Source organism: Lepidochelys olivacea (assembly GCF_965140295.1).
Source record: "Lepidochelys olivacea isolate rLepOli2 genome assembly, chromosome: 11".
In the NCBI taxonomy this organism is placed as follows: domain Eukaryota; kingdom Metazoa; phylum Chordata; order Testudines; family Cheloniidae; genus Lepidochelys; species Lepidochelys olivacea.
Genome location: NC_140421.1, coordinates 69,077,108 through 69,099,592, shown reverse-complemented (window position 1 = coordinate 69,099,592; position 22,485 = coordinate 69,077,108). Strand labels below are relative to the sequence as shown.

Below are 22,485 nucleotides of genomic sequence, written 5' to 3'. Positions count from 1 at the left end.
TTCTAGGGGCGATGGTAATACACGTATAAATAATAAAGATGCTGCTGTGACTTAAAAGTGAAATGATAACACTGTATATAGGACAGAGCCTTTTAGCAGAAAAGCTGAGAGAGCAAAGTGATTTTCACAAACATAAATTAAGGATCATAAACCCATTTAAGGTAATCCAGTATTATCCCATTTTACTCAAGCAAATAAGTTACAGGCCCTTATCTTATCCTTATCTACATTGAACTCTTACTCACATGAGTAACGCAATTCACTTCAGTGGGATTACTCAAATCAGCAAGACCCAGATCCTCAAAGGGGGTGTTGGGCAGCTAAACTCCTTTGAGGATCCGGGCCACAGCGCTCCCCAAATGCGAATGAGGGTTGTGTAAATCGGCCCCTTAACTCGTGAGGAAGACAAGCCAAGCCTCCTGAGTTTAAATCTTCCTCAGACTGGGGAAAGGGCACTGCCTCCCTCTCTCTCCTCGCATAGCTAGAGAGCTGCCAACACTGGGGCGGGGGCAGCTCACGGAGGGGAGTCCCTTCGCTGGGGCTACGCGCGCCTGCCAGGCTGAGCAGCGCGGCCTGGTGGCCCGGGGCTGCCGCTGGACCCGTTTATCGCTCCGCCAGGCTGCGGCCTCGCTGGCTCGACCCCGGGCCAGCCGCGCGGCGGGGCCCGGCTGCGATGGCGGGGCGGGCGGGGACATAAAGGGGCAGGAGGTCAGGCGCCGGGGGAGCTGGGGTTTCCCGCCCGCCCGCGTGCGGCCGGGCGCCGGCTGGATTTCCCCGCCCCGCGTCCCCGCCCCGCGGGCGAGCGGCTGGAGCTCCCCGGGGGGCGGAGGCGGCGGCGGCGGCGGCGGCCCATGCGCAGCGGGGCAGGGGAAGCCCGGCGCCGGGCAGAGGCGCTCGCCATGGTAGCGCGGCCAGGCGCTCGCCCTGCCTGCGCACAGCGGCGCTCGGCCGGCAGGGCGCCCGGGGGCTGCGCGGGGCCGGAGGCCGCCTAGGGTCGCGTCCGGCGGCGGCGGCGGCGGCTCCATGGGGCTGCGGGACTGGCTGGGCGCGCTGTGCTGCTGCTGCTGCCGCTGCCCGGGGGATGCTGCGCGGGCGGAGAAGGAGCCGCTGGTCAGGTAAGGGGCAGGGCGGCCCCCCGGCGACGGGGGGGGGGGGGTCCCCGCGCACCGGGCCCCCGCCCCGCAACCAGCCCCCAGCCTTTGGGCTGCCCGAGCTCTGTGCCGCCGCTGGCGCCCAAAGCCGGCTCCGGAGTGCCGGGTCGGTGGCGCCCCGGCTTCCTCGGGCACCTGCGGCGGCTCACGCCCGAGCGCTCGGCGGCCGCTCTGGCCCGGCGGAGTCCGTAGGCGCTCGCTAGGCAGAGGGCCAGGGGAAGGGGCGTTTGTTTGTTGAGGTTCTTGGCGGTTTCCCCAAGTAAGCGGCAGGGAACAGACTTGGCTGAGATCTAGGGACACCGATTTGTTTCTCTTTTAAAACTCTACCCGGTTTAGTCCCTGGATGCTTCGGTTCCCGAGGACTTTGTGTGTAAAGCGGAGGGACCGCAGACTGGAAAGAGCAGGGCGTTTTTATGACTCTCCAGAGTGAAAACGTTGGGCAGCGCTCAGCGCTGGTATTCCCGTGGATGGGACAGGCCCGGGAACGCCGCCACCGGTGAAGGTTCTCCTCTTCTCTTCCTGCAAAGGCTACGGTTGGTGGAGTGGGTTCGAGCCCAGGAAAGCTCATGCCCAAATAAATTTGTTAGTCTCTAAGGTGCCACAAGGACTCCTCATGCTTTGTTTTTGCTGATGCAGACTAACACGGCTGCCACTCTGAAACCGGTTTACAGACTGACACCGGCACCGCTGCCCACTGGCACATGATATAATTTAGTGGTTTGGGTTTTTTTACATCAGATAATTTTGGAGGGGATGAGTGAGAATTATCCAGGCTCATTTTATACCAACAACGATTGCTTAATAAAGTACTTAGAAATGTGAGTGAATGCAGATGCTTGAAGGTATGATGTACATTTGCTGTCAATTTAAGTTACATATTATAAAGAAAATGCTGCAAAATCATTCCCACTGGAAATCTGGAATAAAGGCAGATTTCTTAGTCCTATTTTAAACAGGATTCCTATTAAGTAGAATTACTTAATTCTGTTAGAATTTCTAGAGGGAGTCAAGAAGTATATGGATAAGCGTGATCCAGTTGATATGATGTATTTGGATTTTCAGAAAGCTTTTGACAAGGCTCTTCAGGAAACTCTTCAGGAAACTTCAGCCATGAGACAAGAGGAAAGGTCCTGTCATGGATCAATAACTGGTTAAAAGATGGGGAGGGAAGGAGAAGGGTAGGAATAAACAGTCCATTTTCAGAATGGAGAGACATGACCAGTGGGGTGACCCTCAAGGAACTGTACTGGGACCTGTGCTGTGTGACATATTCATTAATGGTCTGGAAAAGGGGTGAACAGTGAGGTAGCAAACTTTGCAGATGATACAACATAATCTAAAAAATACCTAATTCCTCGCAGTTTGCTTTCGATTTACAGGGAGATCTAACGAAACTGGAGGACTAGGCAACAAAATGTAGATGAAATACAACATTCATAAATGCAAAGTAATGCATATTGGGATTATTTTTTCTAACTATACATTTATAATGATGGGTGGTAACTGTTAATTTAGAACCAAAGAAGGAGATCTTGGAGTCACAGTGGATAGTTCTCTGAAAGCTTCCACTCAATGCACAGTAGCAATCAAAAAGGCTAACCGGATATGAGGAACTGTTAGGAAAGGGATAGAAAATAAGACCGAAGGTATCATAATACCACTTAAATCCATGGTGTTCCCACACCTTGAATATTGTGTCCAGTTTGGTCATCCCATCTCAAAAAGGATATACTGGAAAAGGTGCAGAGAAGGCTAACACAAATGATCAAGGGTATGGGATGGCTTCTGTATGAGGAGAGTCTAAAAAGATTAAACCAGTTCAGTTTAGACAAGAGACCATTAAGGGGGGATACGATAGAGGTCTATAAAGTCATGTGTAGTGTGGAACAGAAGTGGTTTTTACCATTTCACAAAAATGGTACAAAATACAAAAAACAAAGGTCTCTTGATGAATTTAGTAGGCAGCAGGTTTAATATGAACAAGAGGAAGTAGTTTTTCACACAAGTAACCCGTGGAACTCATTGCTGGGGGATGTTGTGATGGCCAAAAATAGAACTGGATAAGTTCATGCAGGGTAGGTCCATCAGTGGCTATTAGCCAAGATGGTCAGGGACACAATCCCATACTCGAGGTGACCCTAAACCTCTGATTGCCGGAAGACTGGGGTGAATTACTCCATAAGTGCCCTGTTCTGTGCATTCCTCTTGAACCTCTGATAAGGGCCACTGTCAAAAGTGGACAAGATGGACCATGGTCTGACCCAGGATGGCAGCTCTTATGTTATAAATAGCCAGAGTATTAAGAGGGCATGTCATGAGTTTATTGGTCTCAATAAAAGCAGTAGCCGCAACTAGAATTACTATGTAAAACTTCATATAAAAGGAGCTAGTCTCCTCTTGAAATTCCTATCCCTAGTCACTAAGGCTATTCTTCCTAAAGAACAGAATAACTTTTTTTTTAAAAAAAGGGATTAAGACTTTGTGTGAGGAGATTATGATCTTTCATTAATACAGTATCATTAAAATTAAATGTCCTGAAACTGACTCAGAACTTGGTATTTCATGTCAAATGTTCTAAATATTCATGTTATGCAATCCATTCTATTAGTAGCTTCCCCAAGCATTAGTAATACAACCTGCTCTGCTCTTGTCCACTCTACCCAAATGCTGCTTCTCTAGGAGCACCATTTGGTGTTTGAGTTTTAACACGGACATCCAGCTTTTGTCAGGTCAGGGAGTGACACACCTTAACCAATAGGATTAGACTGTAAAGCTTGGGTCAGTGGAGTAAATCGTTCTTAGCATGTGGATTAATTCAGTTGATTAACCCTTATGGTATGTATTTGGTCATCCAACAACTGACAGATGCATTCCTGGCCATGTGCTATGAATCAGTTTTAACTGGCAGTATTGACACCCATGAGCAGTAAACCGCTCTTCTCTAGGCATTGACCATGTTTGTTTCCGTAATACATATAAAATAGGAGAGGTGCTTGTACTACATTTAGGAGAGCTTGTGTTGTGGGTTTTTATAGCGGTAACCACTAAATTCCGCATCTGTCAGCACTCACCACGCAGGTGGTGGTCAGGATGCTGGTGTTACCTCCCTATTCTAAAGGCCTGATCCTGTAATTGCTGCATGTTGAACTCCTGTAGATTAGGGGATGAGCTGTGGTGTCAGTTACCATTGTGACAGGTTTCAGAGTAGCAGCCGTGTTGGTCTGTATCCGCAAAAAGAAAAGGAGGACTTGTGGCACCTTAGAGACTAACCCATTTATTTGAGCATGAGCTTTCGTGGGCTACAGCTCACTTCATCGGATGCACAGAATGGAACATATCGTAAGAAGATAGATATACATACAGAGAACATGAAAAGGTGGAGTAAGAGGCTAATTAATTAATTAATGACCCAGCCACTCCCAGTCTATATTCAAACCCAGGTTAATGGTATCTAGTTTGCATATTAATTCAAGCTCAGCAGTTTCTCATTGGAGTCTGTTTTTGAAGCTTTTCTGTTGCAAAATTGCCACCTTTAAGTCTGTTACTGAGTGGCCAGAGAGGCTGAAGTGTTCTCCTACCAGTTTGTGAACATTACGATTCCTGATGTCAGATTTGTGTCCATTTATTCTTTTGCGTGGAGACTGTCTGTCTGGCCATGACCTGTACATTGGCCAAACCAATGTACAGGTCATTACACATATTGAATCTATTTCCCCATGTTAAGTATCCTCACACCTTCTTGTCAACTGTCTAAATGGGCCATCTTGATTATCACTACACAAGTTTTTTTCTCCTGCTGATAATAGCTCATCTTAATTAATTGGCCTCTTGCGCCACCTTTCCATGTTCTCTGTATGTATATCTATATCTATTTATCTTCTTACCATATGTTCCATTCTATGCATCCGATGAAGTGGGCTGTAGCCTATGAAAGCTTATGCTCAAATAAATTTGTTAGTCTCTAAGGTGCACAAGTCCTCCTGTTCTAGTTACCATTGTGTGGTAGAGGCTAGCTTTATGGAGACCGCTGTATATGCTAGATCTTAACATATTTCAATGCAATATATTTAATTAAATGAATCTACATTTGTGTCTAAGGTAGATTCTGTGGTGATGAACACGTTAGAAAGGCCCAGGGCATTTTTTGCCTTCCTCTGTAGCATGGGGCACGGGTCATGTCATAAATATAAAGGGAAGAGTAAACCCCTTTGAAATCCCTCCTGGCCAGGGGAAAGCTCCTCTCACCTGTAAAGGGTTAAGAAGCTAAAAGTAACCTCGCTGGCACCTGACCAAAATGACCAATGAGGAGACAAGATACTTTCAAAAGCTGGGAAGAGGGAGAGAAACAAAGGGTCTGTGTCTGTCTGTAGTCGTCTTGGCCAGGGACAGAACAGGAATGGAGTCTTAGAACTTTTAGTAAGTAATCTAGCTAGGTATGTGTTAGATTATGATTTCTTTAAATGGCTGAGAAAAGAATTGTGCTGAATAGAATAACTATTTCTGTCTGTGTATCTTTTTTGTAACTTAAGGTTTTGCCTAGAGGGGTTCTCTATGTTTTTGAATCTAATTACCCTGTAAGATATCTACCATCCTGATTTTACAGGGGGGATTTCTTTATTTCTATTTACTTCTATTTTTTTATTAAAAGTCTTCTTGTAAAACACTGAATGCTTTTTCATTGTTCTCAGATCCAAGGGTTTGGGTCTGTGGTCACCTATGCAAATTGGTGAGGCTTTTTATCCAACATTTCCCAGGAAAGGGGGGGGTGCAAGTGTTGGGAGGATTGTTCATTGTTCTTAAGATCCAAGGGTCTGGGTCTGTAGTCACCTAGGCAAATTGGTGAGGCTTTTTACCAAACCTTGTCCAGGAAGTGGGGTGCAAGGTTTTGGGAAGTATTTTGGGGGGAAGGACGCATCCAAACAGCTCTTCCCCAGTAACCAGTATTAGTTTGGTGGTGGTAGCGGCCAGTCCAAGGATAACGGGTGTAATATTTTGTACCTTGGGGAAGTTTTGACCTAAGCTGGTAAAGATAAGCTTAGGAGGTTTTTCATGCAGATCCCCACATCTGTACCCTAGAGTTCAGAGTGGGGGAGGAACCTTGACAGGTCACTTGCTGGAGGATTCTCTGCACCTTGAAGTCTTTAAACCATGATTTGAGGACTTCAGTAGCTCAGACATAGGTGAGAGGTTTATTGCAGGAGTGGCTGGATGAGCTTCTGTGCCCTGCATTGTGCAGGAGGTCAGACTAGATGATCATAATGGTCCCTTCTGACCTTAATATCTATGAATCTATATATTTGTGTCCATTTCTATTTAAAATCTTACACCACGTAGGAGAGACAGAGACTTTGAACGAAAGGGGGCTCCATTCTTGCCTTCTTAGGATTTGGGTGCTAATGGCTGTACCCCTTGCATGTAAATACCCTGGGTCAGATTCTCTAGTTCACTAGGACTTTAAGGCCCCAATCCTACACAAGATTTACTTATGTACTTTATGCACTGTGAGTAGTCCCACTGACTTCAGTGTGACTGATCACTGTGTAGTTAAGCATGTGCAGTAAGGCCTCTGATCTTGTGCACCCATTATCCCATTGATGTCAAGGGGTTTGTTCACACATTCTAGTCAGCATAAAGCTGGCGGAATCTGGCCTTTTGTTAATGTGATACAAGAATTCTACAGCATTCCCCTGGTGATCTTTATTTTCACTCTCTGTATATACTAATCTCTGATATTTTACAAATTTCATTTAAAAAAACAACTTTTTTCAGTTTTATAAAAGCATCAGAGGTATATTGCACCTTCAGTTTCTTCTTTTTTGCAAATGGTGCATGCATGACTTAAAATGCTTCAGATTTTGTCTGAAAATGGCAAAAACAATTTCTCCTTCAGTTGTCTGAATTAGGACTTTGATCCTGCAAAGCACATGCATAACTTTGAGGGCTCTGAATAGTCTCCTTGAAGTCTGTGCAAAGTGAAGCGTTTGAATAAAATGTTTCAGGATTGGGGCCCTTAAGATACAACTCACGGAGACCACTGCGACTGTGCGTCGACGTCAGTGTTAAGTATGAGTGTAAGTCTCTGCAGGATCCATGCTCTGTTTCTAGTGCCATGTCACATACATGAACCCCTCTTTACCACTGGGCCAGTGAGCAAGTAGCCAGGGTTCTGGGCAGGTTGGTCAGACCACACTGAAGCGCTCTCGGCCATGGAATTGCCCCTCAGGTACTCAGTCTACTAAAGCTGCAGTCACACCTCATGATTAGTATAAACATACACAGTTCTTGCAGGCATATTTCAGAGGCTTATATAAACTGTGCTGTGAAGGGAGAGGGGGCACTTCAATCTCCAGGGCTGTCAAAGCAGCACCAACGTGACCTAGAAGCACTTCAGCTGCAGAAGGCCCACGTAGTCGGGCTCTCTGTGGATGAACTGTGCAAGCGTGGAGGGTCGGACATCCTTGACCCACGCTGGAGCAGAGTGCAGAGTTTCAGCCTGGTGACTGGAGTAGCAGTTGCTTGCAGCCCTTCTCTTTCCCACCCTCCTCCTAACATCACTTGGGCTATCAGAGCCTGATCCAAAGCCTCCTGAAGTCAAAGGGAGCTATGTGGGTGAAATCTTTCCACTGACTTCACTAACTGCGGCTCTCCAGGCCTTTGCATATGATAACCAATTCAGTAGTCTTGCCCAGGCCTAATGCAGAGACCACCTCCCTAGATGGGGAGAACCTCTCTATTTTTAATAAACAGGAGTACTTGTGGCATCTTAGAGACTCTAAAGTACTCCTGTTCTTTTTGCAGATACAGACTAACACGGCTGCTGCTCTGAAATCTATTTTTAATGAGCAAGTCCAGGACTTCAGTGGCATGGACGTGACAAATGAAGGTGGGAAGCAATACGGATTTAACTGTCCTGAGTTCTTGCTTCTAAATATGCTACCTAAATAATAACACAGAGACATTTAATCCTGACCTTGGTGCACACAGCTACAGGACATTCCCATTAACTTAATGAAAGTTAAGCACCTGCCTGGAGAGGCATAGTCCCTTATTGTTTCATTGTCTTGCAAAGCCTTGTGAGTCTTCAGTCGGTGAGCTGATTGCATGGAACACCTTTCTTTAGTAACACATGATAGTGATGATCCTGTTTAGTTAATGCTGGCTTTTCACAGGAAATCCTATAGAAGCACTGTCTATCTGACGGCTACCTTGTCTCATGAGTCCTTCCTTGCTATTAATGGCTACTGGGTTGTGGTGACACTATTTGAAAGAGTTGCACTTTTGTTTAAACTGCAGCCATCTTTCGATTGGTTGGCATTTCGGCTCCTGTAACTGGGTTTTAGAAGATTATTCTGGCAGATCTAATTCCTGAATAAGTGAGTTTTGAATGGAAAATCATTAAAACTTCCCCAAACCCCATCTGAAGGGTACCAACCAAATTAAAATAACATATTACTCAACTGGTGTTAGAGAGAGAGAGACTTTTTTCCCAATATAGTAAGGTCTCGCTCTAGAAAATGGTGAAATCTAGCAAGGCAGAGCTTTCAGCCTAAATGAATTGCTGAGCATTTAATGTAACCTTTGTAAATGGCAGACTGATCAAAAATTGGTTTGGTAGCCTCTTCCATCAAACACAAGAAACGCGTGGTAATCTGTCTCGCTCTGAAGGTGAGCTCTCTGGAAGAGGGGGGCCTTCTCTGGCGGCAGCTGAATGGAGAGAATTGAAGCTCTTAGTGTAGATAATAAATTCTCAAATATTGAAAGCTCCTTGGAGCAGTGACCTGTTTATGAAACACTAACTCTCAGCAATTGCTGGATAGAGGCCAGGCCGGGCAACGCGCCAAATGCCCTCAACTTGGCTTCTGTACCTGGGAGGGTGTGGTGATGGTGGTGGTATAGTGCTGGTTTTTCCCTATCTCTTCCTTCTAAATGTCACGTAGGAGGATACAGCACTATAGGAATATGGGGTCTCTGCGAGTTATGTGGTGTCCCATGTGCCTTCGGGAGTGGGGAATGCATGAAATTTTGTTTGTGTTTGTTTTTTTTTTTTTAAGACCAGTGGCTGGGATTGTCTTAGCATTTGGAACACAAGGTTTCCGAACCCATTAGGATGGGTTCAGCCCTGTATCCTTCTACAGGAGATAAAATGAGTACTAAATGCTGTGGGCTGATAAGCGGGAGCAATTCCACTGAAGGCAATAGGGTTGTGGCTGCCTTATTCCAGCAGTGAATCTCATCTTATGGGAGACTTTATAATGATACCTTAGAAGCTGAGAACCTGTCTCGTCTGCATGGACACTTAAAACAACCCCTTCTGGCTCGAGCAGGCATTTGCCCCAGCATCCCAACAATACCCCTACTTGTACAGTGTGCTGCATGAGGAGATGCTCCTGCCCTCCACCCCAGAGGTGGCTGCATTTCAGTCACACTATGTAAACCACTTGTGGAGCACTTCCTGGGCTGGGAAAAGGCATTGCTGCTATAAAAGGATGAAGAACAAAATATTTGAGATTCACACCTGGCTTCGTTTCGACCTGACTAACTGAACTTTAAGCGACTGTGATTTAGATCTTGTACTTCTCTGAAGTTGGTCCAAAAAGATGATGATGGCATGGTGCAGAATTTCCTGAGCTGTTCATCTTACATCAGCCCAGTGAGTAACACTTTGCTCACACTTAAGATCAGATCAGGGTGCATAATTGAAATGCAGCTTGAAAACATATTAAAATGTAGCAAGTGTGCTGATTTTAGTTATGACATCTTGGTCCCATTGAAATTAAGAGCAAAACTCCAATTAATCTTAATGGGAGCAGGGTTGCACCTTAAATGAAGTGTTTGGGATATAAAGTAGTGAAGTCCAGAAAGATTTAATTTGGAAATGGCTTTACTGAACACATGCCAGCACTAATCTAGAAATAATGGTGGTGTGCCATCCTTGCCTCTGAAGTTTCTTTCCTTGGCTTGTTTGTTAATTATAGTTTGCAAGAGATCAGGCAACAGGTAGCACAAGGAAAAACAGCTTTCTGGCCTAGTAGAAGCCTAAATAACCTTCCTGTATGGATATTTATGGTAAAGTATAAAAAAAGATTCTTTACAAGCTAGCAGTCCTATAAAAATAGTTTATAAGGGGCCTTATTCACAGGCAAAATGCCTATAGGGTTATTAACGGCTGTACAGAACAAAAAAATTTTAAAGCACTAAATTTAAGGGAGCAAATAGTATAAATATTAGGTCCCGTCAGCTTGTCCCTCACAAAAATTGAGTAGATTTACTTCTCACCTTTCTGAATCCCCATCTGATATTATTATTTCTTTAAATTTAAGGGGTAATTTGAAAATACCTACAAAAAAGATCTAGTCACTTTGATTAAGAAAACTGAATTAGTGTTACAACAACATCATAATGACCATCCAGCAGGATTACACAACCCTTGCTGGACAGCACACACAAGAAAATGAAACGATCCAATTGCCACCCAGTAAATCAAAACAACAGAAAAGCTCTTTGTATCACTGTAGCACCAAGGGACCCCCCCAACTGGGGGGTGGGAGGGGGAGGAGAACTGTGCTAGCCACTGAGCAATCACCTAGAAAGAGACAGTCCCTGCCCAAAAGAGCTTGCAATCCAAATAGGCCAGCCAAAGGCAGTATTGTTATCCCCATTTTACAGATAGGGAACTGAGGCACAGAGACCAAACGACTTGCCCAGGATCAGAGAGCAGGTCTGTGACAGAGCAAGGAGTGCAGCCCAGTCCTAGGCTAATGCTCCAAACACCAATCCATCCTCCCCCAATGCTACTGAGTACCCAATGTCCTTACTGGTCAGGCATATGCAGGCCTATGCTCTGCTGCCCTATCCGGGGTTTGTATTTATCCAATGTCTTCAGCATCCAGGCTTTGAAGGGTAACACTGTGTCCCTAGCCAGAATAAAGTACCACTGCATTCCAATGACTTTCCCTCATCCGAGGAATGAAAGGAATGGACGCTGCTGGCCCAGGATCTGTTAGAGGGGGTAGGAGAGGCATCCTCTTCGAACCTGCCCCCTCCCAAACTCCATAGGATCCCCATGAGGCAAACTGCATATGGATGGATTCTTGTGCAGGAGGAGGCATTCTCCATAGTGTCACCCCATCTCTGGAAAGCTGGGGATTTTCTACCCGAAGTTAATTATGACCCTTTCTGCATTAAGCTGAGCACTTTCCTGTCCTGCCCTTTCAAATCCTATCAGGAGACAGGTGATGAGGCCAAGGCTCCCCAGGTCTTCAAACTGCTGCCATGAGGGATGGGGAAGGATCTAGGCCTCTCTGCAGATACCCCTGCTCTCCTTAAAGGCCCTGTGATCCCTTGGGGAGTTTCCCTTCAAGACTTGTGATGTCTGCTGGTTGAGACGATGACACCCCTGCTTGTGCTGTGGGCAAGCAAACTGCCTGCTGACGGCAGGGTACCTTGGAAACTTTGTGAGTTTGGGCCTGTGGAATTATCGGAGTATCTCTTGTTCTTTGATGAGCATTTCTGGGGGAAAAGTGTAATTTGGCCTTTAGCCACTGCGATAATATGTATGGAGCATGCAGGCCATGAATAGCGCTTGTGAGAAGTTAATTTTGTACACTGTGCCTAGATCTAGATGATCTTTTATATGCACAACTGGAATTTGTTTGATTTGGGGACTGAAATTTCCTGGCATTTAACAGGCAGAGTACTCTGGCCGTTTGCTAGTGTGAAAAATATTGATGCCACTCCATCCTCCACACCAGCCATTAGACGAAAGCAAGCAATACAAGCAAGCTTGTGCTGTAAAGGGTGTGACAAGAGCAGGCACAGCAAGGTAAAAAAGCTCAAATGACACTATCCTCGGCTTGTACCTTTTGCATCTTAAGCAGACTGCAGGAGCTGCAATGCCTGGAGACAACAGGAATTAAGGATGGAAGGCCAAGCTTCTGGAATTTCCTTGTGTTTTGGCAAGGGCATGAGGTCAAACATGACGTAAACATAGATTTTTGGGTGTGTGTAAATGGGGTTCTATTAAATCTCCCTAGAGGCCCAACCTACTATTGCATTTCTTAAGTAGCTAACTCGGAGCTCAGGTTTAGAAATTTACAGTCCCTGGCTCGCTGAAGTCAGGAGCAGGGTGGGGCAGGAGATCAGAGCCCCTTCTTTGAAGATGACGGGTTGGATCCTGGTCTATGCTGTGATACAGAGTCCCATGGTGAAATCTACAAAGGGTGGGGACACACTACCAGCCCTAAAAAGGAAGGGGAGCTGCTGACTGCTGCCTCGGCTTGTTCTGCAAAGCTGCCAAGGGAGAAAGTAGAGGGGGTCTTTTGTCCCCTGAGACCCTTGCTCCTTTTCCCAGTGACAGCTGCAGGATTTACCAGCCCCTTCTGCACCACCAGTGGAAGTGGCAACAGCTGCCATGGCCAGACTCCCTCTCCTGACGGATAGTTGTGAAACCTGCCACTGGTTATAGGCCTCCTGAAATACTGGGGTCTTATCTGAAGGTGGCCTCTCTGATGTCTACCTATCAAAGAACAAAGGCAGGTTAAGAGGCCCCTGAAGTCTTTGTGTTCATGCCATGGATTGAGTGGTTACATGGGAACTGGCAGCCAAGATAAAACACAAATGTGATGGTCCTACTAAGAACTATACATGTAATCCTCTTAATGACGTGGGCTTTGTAATGATCGGGGTGAGCAGAGAAATCTTGGTGACGTTCATGGAAGCCATAGGCTCTGGGAGCCAGCAGAGAGCAGACTTAATTTCTGCCTCTTTTCTTCTGTTAAATATTCAGTGCTCCTTGCAAATGTGCTCGAGGCTTGAAATAAGCAACAGCTAAAACTTCAACTCTCCTGCCCCAGGGAGCGAATGGTTCCGCGAAGTGCAACTGCTGTAGTGACCACATTCAGAGGAGTCTGACTGTGAGCATCAGAACAGTGTTTACTTGTGATCAGTGCCGGGTGGGATTGAAGTGTCTGGACAAGGCTGTTAGTGAAGTAGTAGTGAATGGGTTTTGTTTTTGGAGGGGAAACCCTTTCTCCCCCCCACCAACCCCCTGTATAAGGATGAGATTAGCTTTCCAAGCTAGTGTAAAAGGGAAACTGGGATGTTGGAGGAAGAAAAGATAAATTATATCTCCGTCTTTGACATTTCCCCCTATTTGATTCAGAAATAGGTTCTGGGAATCGCAAAGCTTTCTCTTCACCCCCTGTGTAAGTCTGGGACCCGGGGGACTGACAGTGCCGCTTTAAGAATTTTTGTAAAGGGATGTTTAATCTGCTTTTTGGGTGCAGTAGGTTTGGGTAGTTTCCCAAGATAAAGGGAGGCCCCTCAGTACTCCAGCTACTACTGCCAACTGTAGCAACGTGCATTGGAGTTGGCTGCTGGCAAATTCTGTCAGCATACAGCAGACTTGAAAGTTCGAGAGCTGTCACTGACGCACACCAGAACCGGTTGACTGGAAGAAGGCCGAACTAATGCTATGGGGCTTTAGAATAGAGTATTTGTAAGGATAAGTCCACTTTTCATGTTGTGCCTTTCCAAAGCAAGGCATTCAGCTGGCTCCTAGCGGTTGTTCTCTAGATGATGGTGGTAGCTATCAGGTGTTTGAATAGGTCAGTGATGGATGTCATGACCTGTTGCATTGTGCAGAAGGATGTTTGTTTGAAAGGTACCCTGTGAATACTTAAGATGCATGGGTTTCCTGTCTCATTCAGAGTACAGCACCTTTAACAGAGCGACACCACCAGGACTGCCTAGACTGAGAGCAGTGAGCACTAGACTCGGTTCTAGGGCCAGGCTGGCACACCTGCTTTTCTATTTCAGGGGCAAAAGTGTTATCAGCTGAGCCGTACAGACCCCACTTACCGAATACACCTGACTATAGAACTTAACTGCCATTCTCCAGATTCAGTCACTGACAACTGCACCTCAATATTCCCCCTTTCAGTAATAACCCTTATGCCTCGTTTGGAGCCACCTTGGCGAGGGACGAGGAGAAGAACCTGTGGAGCACCCCTCATGACATGTCCCACACTGAAGCCGATGATGACAGGATACTGTATAATCTGATTGTCGTCAGGAACCAGCTGGAGAAAGATTCTGAGGTAAGGCTAAAGGACTGTTGTTCACGGATACACAGTCATTGAATAAACACCTGCCACAATTACAAACCAGCCACGAACAGCTGAGAACAAATGTCATCACATATCCCGGTGGTTGGTCATATTAGAGATAAACTTAACCAAAAGGTAAGTCTGGTCATTCTTTGGATACCTTTCAGGTCTGTATGGAACATTATTGCTATGGTAGCTTAGTTGAGTAGCAGTATCAAAGAAGAGGAGGTTATACATGGTGATGTTAAATATAGTCGGGCAGTGCAGATGTTTCTCTAATGAAAGCAAGTGTCCAAAGGACTACATCAAAGAGTTGCTGATGCTTGTATATCTAGGTTGGATTGGAGGTTGTGCATACCATATGGTAAGTATTACTCTGGGGAAAGAGAATTCTACTTATTTTCCCCCTGTACTAAATTTGGTAAGAGGTGAAGCAGGGAAGCCTTTCTATTCCCTGGTCAAAGAGCGGTCTCTGTGATACATTTCCTATACCAGCACGCACACTTAAGGCTCTTTCAGACTTCTATTAAATTAAACCACTACCTACATAGACCAAGTAACTTCTTTCTCTTGTCCATGCAGACATTCAAAGAGTCCCCGCCCCAAAGAGCTTACCATGTGTTTCTACAGTTTCTAGTACACTGGGATCTGTATCCTGGCTGGGTCCCCTCAGATGTTACTATGGGTAGCTCTACACTGAGGGGAGAGGAGCGGGGAAGAGCTGTGGTACCAAATCTTAGCACCCGGGCGCTCGCGGGGCTCATGCTATAGGGCTAGAAATAGCAGTGCAGATGTTTGGGCTCAGGCTGGAGACTCCCCCTCACTGGGTCCCAAGTCCAAATGTCTAAACTGCTGTTTCTAGGCCTGTAGCATGAGCCTGAGTCAGTTGACCCAGATGCTGAGACTTTCTGCTGTGGGAATTTTTTTTTTCTCCTCTCTCCCTCCCCCCAGTGGACATACCCTATAATACTTTGTAGTTGTAGAAGCAGCAGTGGCTGTTCTGATCTCTGGATAAGACACCTTTGACATAAGCTGTGCCTGCATCCTGAACTACGATTCTCCAGAGAGCAGTTCTTTTGGAGGGTCACAGGATTTAACTTCCTGCTTGATAGTTCACATTGCCATTATTAGATGCTTCTATGCCTTATTAGCATATGCTGGCCTTTGCATGTTCAAAGCTGCTTTCGCTATTCCCTTCCCTCGTGTTACTACCACACCACAAACCTGACATTTCCACAAGAATGGTCCTGTCCTTGTGCTGAACCTGAACTGCAATAGCTTGTCAAGTCAAATATTTGTGTAATCAGAATATGGTAATGATCAAGTACAGAAGAACTTGTGCAGCTGGTTAGGATAGTGGGGGGGGGAAATTGTCATCATTATATAAACTATATTTTATAGGCCTGATTTATTTCCCTAATTGACTTCATGTGTGTGACATTAGTGACCTGGAGCATGGATTGAAACAGGCTGTAGAAAATACTCTTTTAAAATGAAATTGACACATCCCTTTTTGGACAGCTATTACAACTGTGAAATGTTTGCAGGAAAACTGGATAGTGCATAATTTCATTATGATCCCATGAAAATGACCTAATTTGATAACGTCTGCAATGTAATTATTTTTCTTTTTTCTAGGAATTAGTGAATTTTAGTGAATCTAGGAATTATAAGTGAAAATGAGCCAGTTTTTTTAATGAATCCTTATACTTTTGACATTTAGTTGAAATGAGAGAATATAATTTGTCATGAAGTGGGCTTTTGGGGTAGTTAGTGTTTAGATGTTTTGGAGGGTTGGGGGAAATTCATACCTGGGCTAAATTATGGGAAACAAAATTGCAACACAATTCTCATGACTACACATGACCCTTATTGGTATAGAAACTATAACTTTTCTCATGCTCTTAGGTTCATGACCACAAGTTTCTTAATGAAAAGATCCCCATTAGTTTCAATTGACTTCAATGGGCCACAGTTTGGATCAGTCCCTAAATTATTGCTCAGGAATGTGGGTGCTTTAAGCTAATACGATGTGAAGAAACGTAGCTGAGTTAGTGGCTTGTGACTTGTGTCCTCACTTGTTAAATATTTAATTTATTCTGGATTAGAGCAGTCCTTTAATCTGATGATTATAAGCTAGAACTACTTCCTGATGACTGACTATGAAAGCCATTAGTTGTTATGTAACAGCATCATAACTATAATGTCTCTGTCTTTAATGTATTGATCCTTACAATAGAAGGTAGAACAGGGCTGTTATCCCTATTGTACAGATGGGAAACTGAGGCACAGAGACTAAGTGAGATGCCCAAGGTGTCACAGGAAGCCAATGGCGGAGCAGGGAATTCCCTACCTGAGCACCTCACTGACTGGACTGCCCTTCTAGTGAAAGACTCACATTTACTACAACAGACGTTGGATCAGGCTGCTTGTTCGTCCATTTTTAAAACTCTTACCACTTTGAGTAGTATCTGGAGTGATGGTCAGTGCTGGAAGGCTGGAGGCCTTCACTCTAGGAGATAAACAAACCCCTGGGACACTAGTTTTGTTGTTTCAATCACCAGGTGGAGTTAAGAATTGAGTGTCGGATTTAACTCCTTCAACTTTACTTTTATTAATATTTTGCCCTTAACATTACTTACTCTGACTGTGACTGAAGTTTTTGTGAGCTGAAATCTTAATAGATCTTTATTCTGGAGTTTTGTAACTAGCATGGTTTTAAAATTTATTTTGTAGCCTTATTTTGTTAAAGAGGAAGAACATTAATATCAAGGGTTGAAGGTCAAACGATGTTTCCTGGCCTGTGTGTAGGAAAGGGAAGAATTTGTAACATGCATCAGCATAAAGCCTGGTTCTCTCTCTTATTGTGACTTGTTGTCGCCAACACAAAATCAGCTGGAATTCACTGTTGTTGAAGGATCCTCCTTCCTACAAACTAACTAAGCCCTTTTGGTGCTAATGTGAAACTCCCTATTCAGTTGGTCAGAGCTATAGTGGTGTTCATGGTTTATATAATGCAGCATTGCTTGGATTCCTCATGTCTGCTGTTGCCGCTATGCCAAATGGTAGCAGATTTGGGAGCCTTTTGGGTATCTAGATTTTTTTTTTGAATGTAACTAACTTGTTTGCAGTACATGCCAGTCCTTGAACAGAGGTGGTCACAAACAGCACACTGGGAAATCTGTGCTTCAGAAATCTCAGCTCAAACAGTTCCTAGGAAGCAACTCTGCCCCAAGGATCGACTGTTGTTACAGAGATTATGGCAGAGAGGAAACTGTCTTGCTGTTTGCAACAGCTCCTCTAAAGAGAATAATTAACACAGGACATTTATTCAGACCTGCTAAGAACATGTGAGACTGGGTGTAACAGTGCCATGTGGTGACACCTACCTAACAATATGATCACTTTTTTGCTCTTTCTAAAGACAGAGTTACACTGAAGTCTCTGGGAGCTTTACTGGAGTACTGAGTGCTGAGTCTACCCCTTTGACTATATTCATGTTTTGAATCACAATGTTCATCACACTTTGTTTTTAATCACTTTATTTATGCAAACAATAAAAAAAAAATCCTGACTGAATTCCTGTGAGGAATGCAGGCTCCTTCACAATAGTCCTTTCTGGCCTTGGGATCTACTATCTAGTTTGACCTACTGTACAGTATAGGCTGTAGAATTTCCCCAAGATATCTGCTCTAGGAGTTTTTTTTCTAAAACGTCCACTCTGGATTTAAAAGCAGTCAGTGATGGAGAATCCACCAGGATCCCTTTTAAATTGTTCCAGCGGTTAATTACAGCCCTGTTAGGTCATTCCCAGAAGTGCATCCTTTCTGAAGCAGTACTTCTGAGACTGAAGCAACAAGTCAGTTTCCTGGAATGTGATGTACCAAGACAGAGTAATCGTGATGGAAGATCGGATATGGTGCGCTTACTCTGTGAATCTCCATATGATTCATACAAGAAGCTGTCTTTTAAAGATGGGGAAACTGAGTCACAAGGAAGTGAAATGTTTTGCCCTGCATTGTGCAGATTAGTGGTAGAGCCAGCAGTAGAATCCAAAGATCTGTATATGCTACAGAGTCTATACTGGCAGAGGTTGATCCTGGAACCTCTGCCTGTTGATTGTGATCTCCGGGCTGCTGCCTGCCCTGGCCCCACATCACTCCCGGAAGCGTCTGGCTGCTAGCACGTCTCTGCAGCCCCTGGGGTGGGGAGGGGGAAGCTCTGCGCACTGTCCCTGCAGCTTCCATTGGCTGGGAGCTGCAGGGGTGGGCAGCGCATGGAGACCCGCTGCCTCCCCCCGGACTGTGGAGATGTGCCAGCAGCCAGATGTTTCTGGGAGCGGCGTGGGGCCATGGCTGAGCCCCACTGCCCCGTAGCCAGGAGCCGCCTGTGGTAAGCACCTCCCAACCGGAGACTACACCTCGCTCCCCAGGCTGGAACCCCTTCCTACATGCAAACTTCCTCCCAGAGCCCGTACGCCCTCCCACACCCCATCGCTCTGCCCCAGCCTGGAACCCCCCCCTGCACCAAACTCCCTCCTAGAGCTTGCACCCCTCGCTCCTGCACCCCAACCACCTGCCCCAGGCTCAGCCAATGCACACCCCACAGTTGAGAATGTTGCACTGATTTGTGACAGTCCCTGAAGGGTTTTAGATCTATAAGCCACAAATGACACTAATAAAAAGTGAAACTCATGAAGTGACCACTGGATTCTATGAGATTAGGTGCAGTGTGACCATATGACCCCTGCATTCAAACCCCATCCCAGAGCTTGCACCCTAACCCCTTTCCCCAGGCTCAGCCCGGAGCCCCCTCCCACACTCTGAACCCCTCAGTCCCAGCCCAGATCCTGCCCCCCTTCCTGCACCCCAATCCCCTGCCCCAGCCCAGTGAAAGTGAGGGAGGAGGGGGGAATGGAGGGAGCGGGGCCTCAGGGAAGGGGCGGGGTAGATCCTGGGTTGACTTTTTTTATGCACAAGATCACTTTTTGAATTTAAGATCATCTTGTGGAGATCACTGGTGTAGATGCAGCCTACATAGACAGAATGGGGTTTTTCCATCAATACAGAAATGCCACCTCCTTGAACAAAGCCATCTTCTGTGGACGGAAGCCATCTTCTGTTGATGTAGCTGTCTGTATGCTGGGAGTTACATCTGCGTAGCTATGCTGGTCCAGGGTGTGGATTTTTCATACTCCTGACTGCAGGGGTGAAAGTAATATTTAAACTCTTTCCGGTACAGGGGCCTGGCTCTGGGCCCCCGGGAGGGGTGGGGCCTCAGGCGGAAGGGGCGGGGTTGGGGTCAGCCAGCCCAGCCCATCCACAGAGCCTGGCCCACACCGCCCAGGGCTCCAGCGGCGATTTAAAAGGGCCTGGGGCTCCGGCCGCTGCTGTGGTGGTGGCAGCCAGGAGCCCCGGGCCCTTTTAAATCACTGGCTCTGGGGTAGCTGCCCCTTTTGTGCCCCCTTCCCCTGCTGTCGGCGGCCCTGCTGGTAGGGTCCCTACCGGCAGGGCCGCCAACAGGGGGGCCAAAAGGGGCAGCGATGTTAAAGTGCTGCCACGGCAGCGCTTAAATGTTGGCTGCGTACAGGCTGGTACCCGCTTCTTACTGATATGCCGTACTGGCCCGTACTGGCCCGTACTGGCCCGTACTGGCCCGTACTGGCCCGTACTGGCCCGTACTGGCCCGTACTGGCCCGTACTGGCCCGTACTGGCCCGTACTGGCCCGTACTGGCCCGTACTGGCCTACTTTCACCCCTGCCTGACGGACGTAGCTAAGTGGATAGAACCTCTCTGTAGATTGGGCGTAAGTTTCTTGAGTCCCAGTCCAAAGCCTCTGAGATGTTCACACAGCGCTTTTTTGCAAACTTGGGTTAGCTCCTGTGGGTTAAAACAGCAGTGAAGAGCCAGCAACTCAGGTTAGCAGCTTGAGTGAAAGCCTATAGGAGAATTTGGGGTTGAACTCAAGCTGCTAATCTGTGTTGGAGTTGCCATGTCTTCACTGCTATTGTAACAGGAGTTACGAACACACTTTTTTTTTTTTTTTTTTGCAGTGTAGACATGCTCTTTAAATCCTGTATCTTAACACATCTTTCTTGTTTTCATATTTTCACTTCAGAGAACTCTGTACTATGTCAGTTTATTGACATCTATATAACTCAGAACAAAAAATGTGTGTTTGGTAACAATTGGAAACACCCTCGTTGTTGGAGACTCTGTGGCTGCTTCTGATTCCGGCTCCTTCTGACAGACCAGAAAAACTTGGCTTGAGAGCCCAACATTTCTGTACTCTGTGCAGTAATCACATCTTACCCCAGCGAACATTTTACAATTAGGCCGAACAGCTTCACCCTCTTCTAATGAGAGCTCAGCCCTATGAGAGAAGCAAAGGTTTGAATTGCAACACATAATGGCCTGTAAATGCTAAACATAATCTTCTTTGGGGAGCTGTTAAATTATCACTCTCCAGATGAGTGAATACGGCTCTGCTCTTCAGCTGCAGTCTGAGCAGAATAGTTCCCACAGAGAGACCTTATGGAAGCTGCAAAGGAGATGATGCTGTCTCTGCTAGGAATGAGCAAGGTTCACATGCTGGACTGCTTGTGATCTCTCCCATGATCTGATTGTCACTGAGACTTCAGGTTTTGTGTTCTGCTGGTGTCAAATCAGTGTTAGTGAGAGGAGAATTCTCTTCTATTTCTAGGTTCTGATTCAGCAAAGCACTTAAACGTGCTTAAGTACCAATAACTTAACTGGACGTCCTTATGTGCTCTACAGAACTGGTACCCACATGTCCTTGTCTTCCTTAAGGACCTACTAGTACAAGCGTTTAGGGAAAGGGCCATATTCCACCACAGAGTTATTGGGCCCAATTCATGTGCTTGGTATCCACACGGAACTCTGATTTTTTTTTTTTCAGTGCAAAAAATGTGGTGTGGGGTTTTTTTTGTTTTTGTTTTTTTTATAGCAGCAGAGCTAACCTGCATTAGCTATCCCACCTGAACAGGGTTTCTCCCATAGACAGTTACTGCCTCCTGGGGAGGGGGATTAACTATGGTGACAGGAGAAGCTCTCCCACTGGTGCAGCAGCATCTTCGCTGATGCGGTGCAGCTGTGCCATACGTGAAGACAATCACATGGTGGTGGTGATAACGGAAGTTCTGAATAACAGCAGGGTAAAGTTCTGGCCCATAATGACTTGATTAAAATAAGTCATTTTATTTATTGGGGGGAGGGATAGCTCAGTGGTTTGAGCATTGGCCTTCTAAACCCAGGGTTGTGAGTTCAATCCTTGAGGGGGCCATTTAGGGATCTGGGGCAAAAATTGGGAATTGGTCCTGCTTTGAGCGGGGGGTTGGACTAGATGACCTCCTGAGGTCCCTTCCAACCCTGATATTCTATGATAAGTATTTATAAACAGAAGCATCTGTAGTCTCTCTATTTGAGCCCACCCTTGGGATATGAATAAATTCTAAGGTTGTGACTTGTCTGAAACAAATTTTGGTACCATGAGAGCCTTGTAATTTGGGCACAAAAAGGGTCGTCTTAGCTCACGTGCCTGTAAAATGTTTTCACTGGCAGTCTTTAAATCAAGAGTGGATGTCTGAGGTACAGCATGGCTTCTAGAAAATAAGTTATGGTCTTGATGCTGGAACCACTTGGAGAAATTCTGTGGCCGGTGTTATGCAAGTGGTCAAGCTAGCTGATGTAATGGTCACCACTGGCCTTAGAATCTGACTCTCAATGCACAGTGCTGTAAATCTTCATTCCTATGCCGTTGTGCACTATAGATAACTTACAGTGCTCCACAGTATACCTGTAAATAAATAAAACTGAGGTATGTGTGCTAAAGTTAATTTGGTGATGGATTATCTTGCACGTTAATGAGTAATTCGTAATGAATCTCCTAGCAGCTATGGAGCAGTGTGATCTAGTGGATAGGGCCTTGGACTGTGAGTCCGGGACAGGGGTCATATTTCCAAATATGCTACTTAACTGCTATTTGAGGCTGGGTTGGTCACGTCCCTAATTTGTGTCTCCACTTCCTTACCATTAAAATAGGGGTGACAATAAGTTGGCTTCCTTTGTGAAGTGCTCTGAGATCTACAATTCAGAGCACAATGATCATGTTTATTAAGTTACTGGAGAAAGCAACTGAAATGCAGAAATCAAGAGAGCTCTGTACTCAGTTCTGGCAAAGGTGGGGGTTGAGCGGTATGCAGAGACTC

The 22,485-nt window shown here is 45.9% G+C and overlaps 1 protein-coding gene across 4 annotated transcripts in view; it reads left to right on the top strand.

Annotated features, from left to right (window-relative positions):
* The first annotated feature begins 849 nt into the window (after positions 1–849).
* Positions 850–22,485, top strand: part of MREG (melanoregulin) — a 48,225-nt gene continuing 26,589 nt past the window's right edge. Inside the window, exons 1-3 of one of the 4 annotated variants that reach the window (XM_084643637.1) lie at positions 1,050–1,115; positions 7,950–8,034; positions 14,092–14,248. In XM_084643637.1, the coding sequence (XP_084499763.1) occupies positions 14,168–14,248 (81 nt within the window). In that variant the 5' untranslated portion in view covers positions 1,050–1,115; positions 7,950–8,034; positions 14,092–14,167. Of the gene's footprint in view, positions 1,116–5,545; positions 5,568–7,949; positions 8,035–14,091; positions 14,249–22,485 lie in introns of those variants that run through there. The other 3 variants (XM_084643635.1, XM_084643636.1, XM_084643638.1) reach the window with 3 other exon arrangements.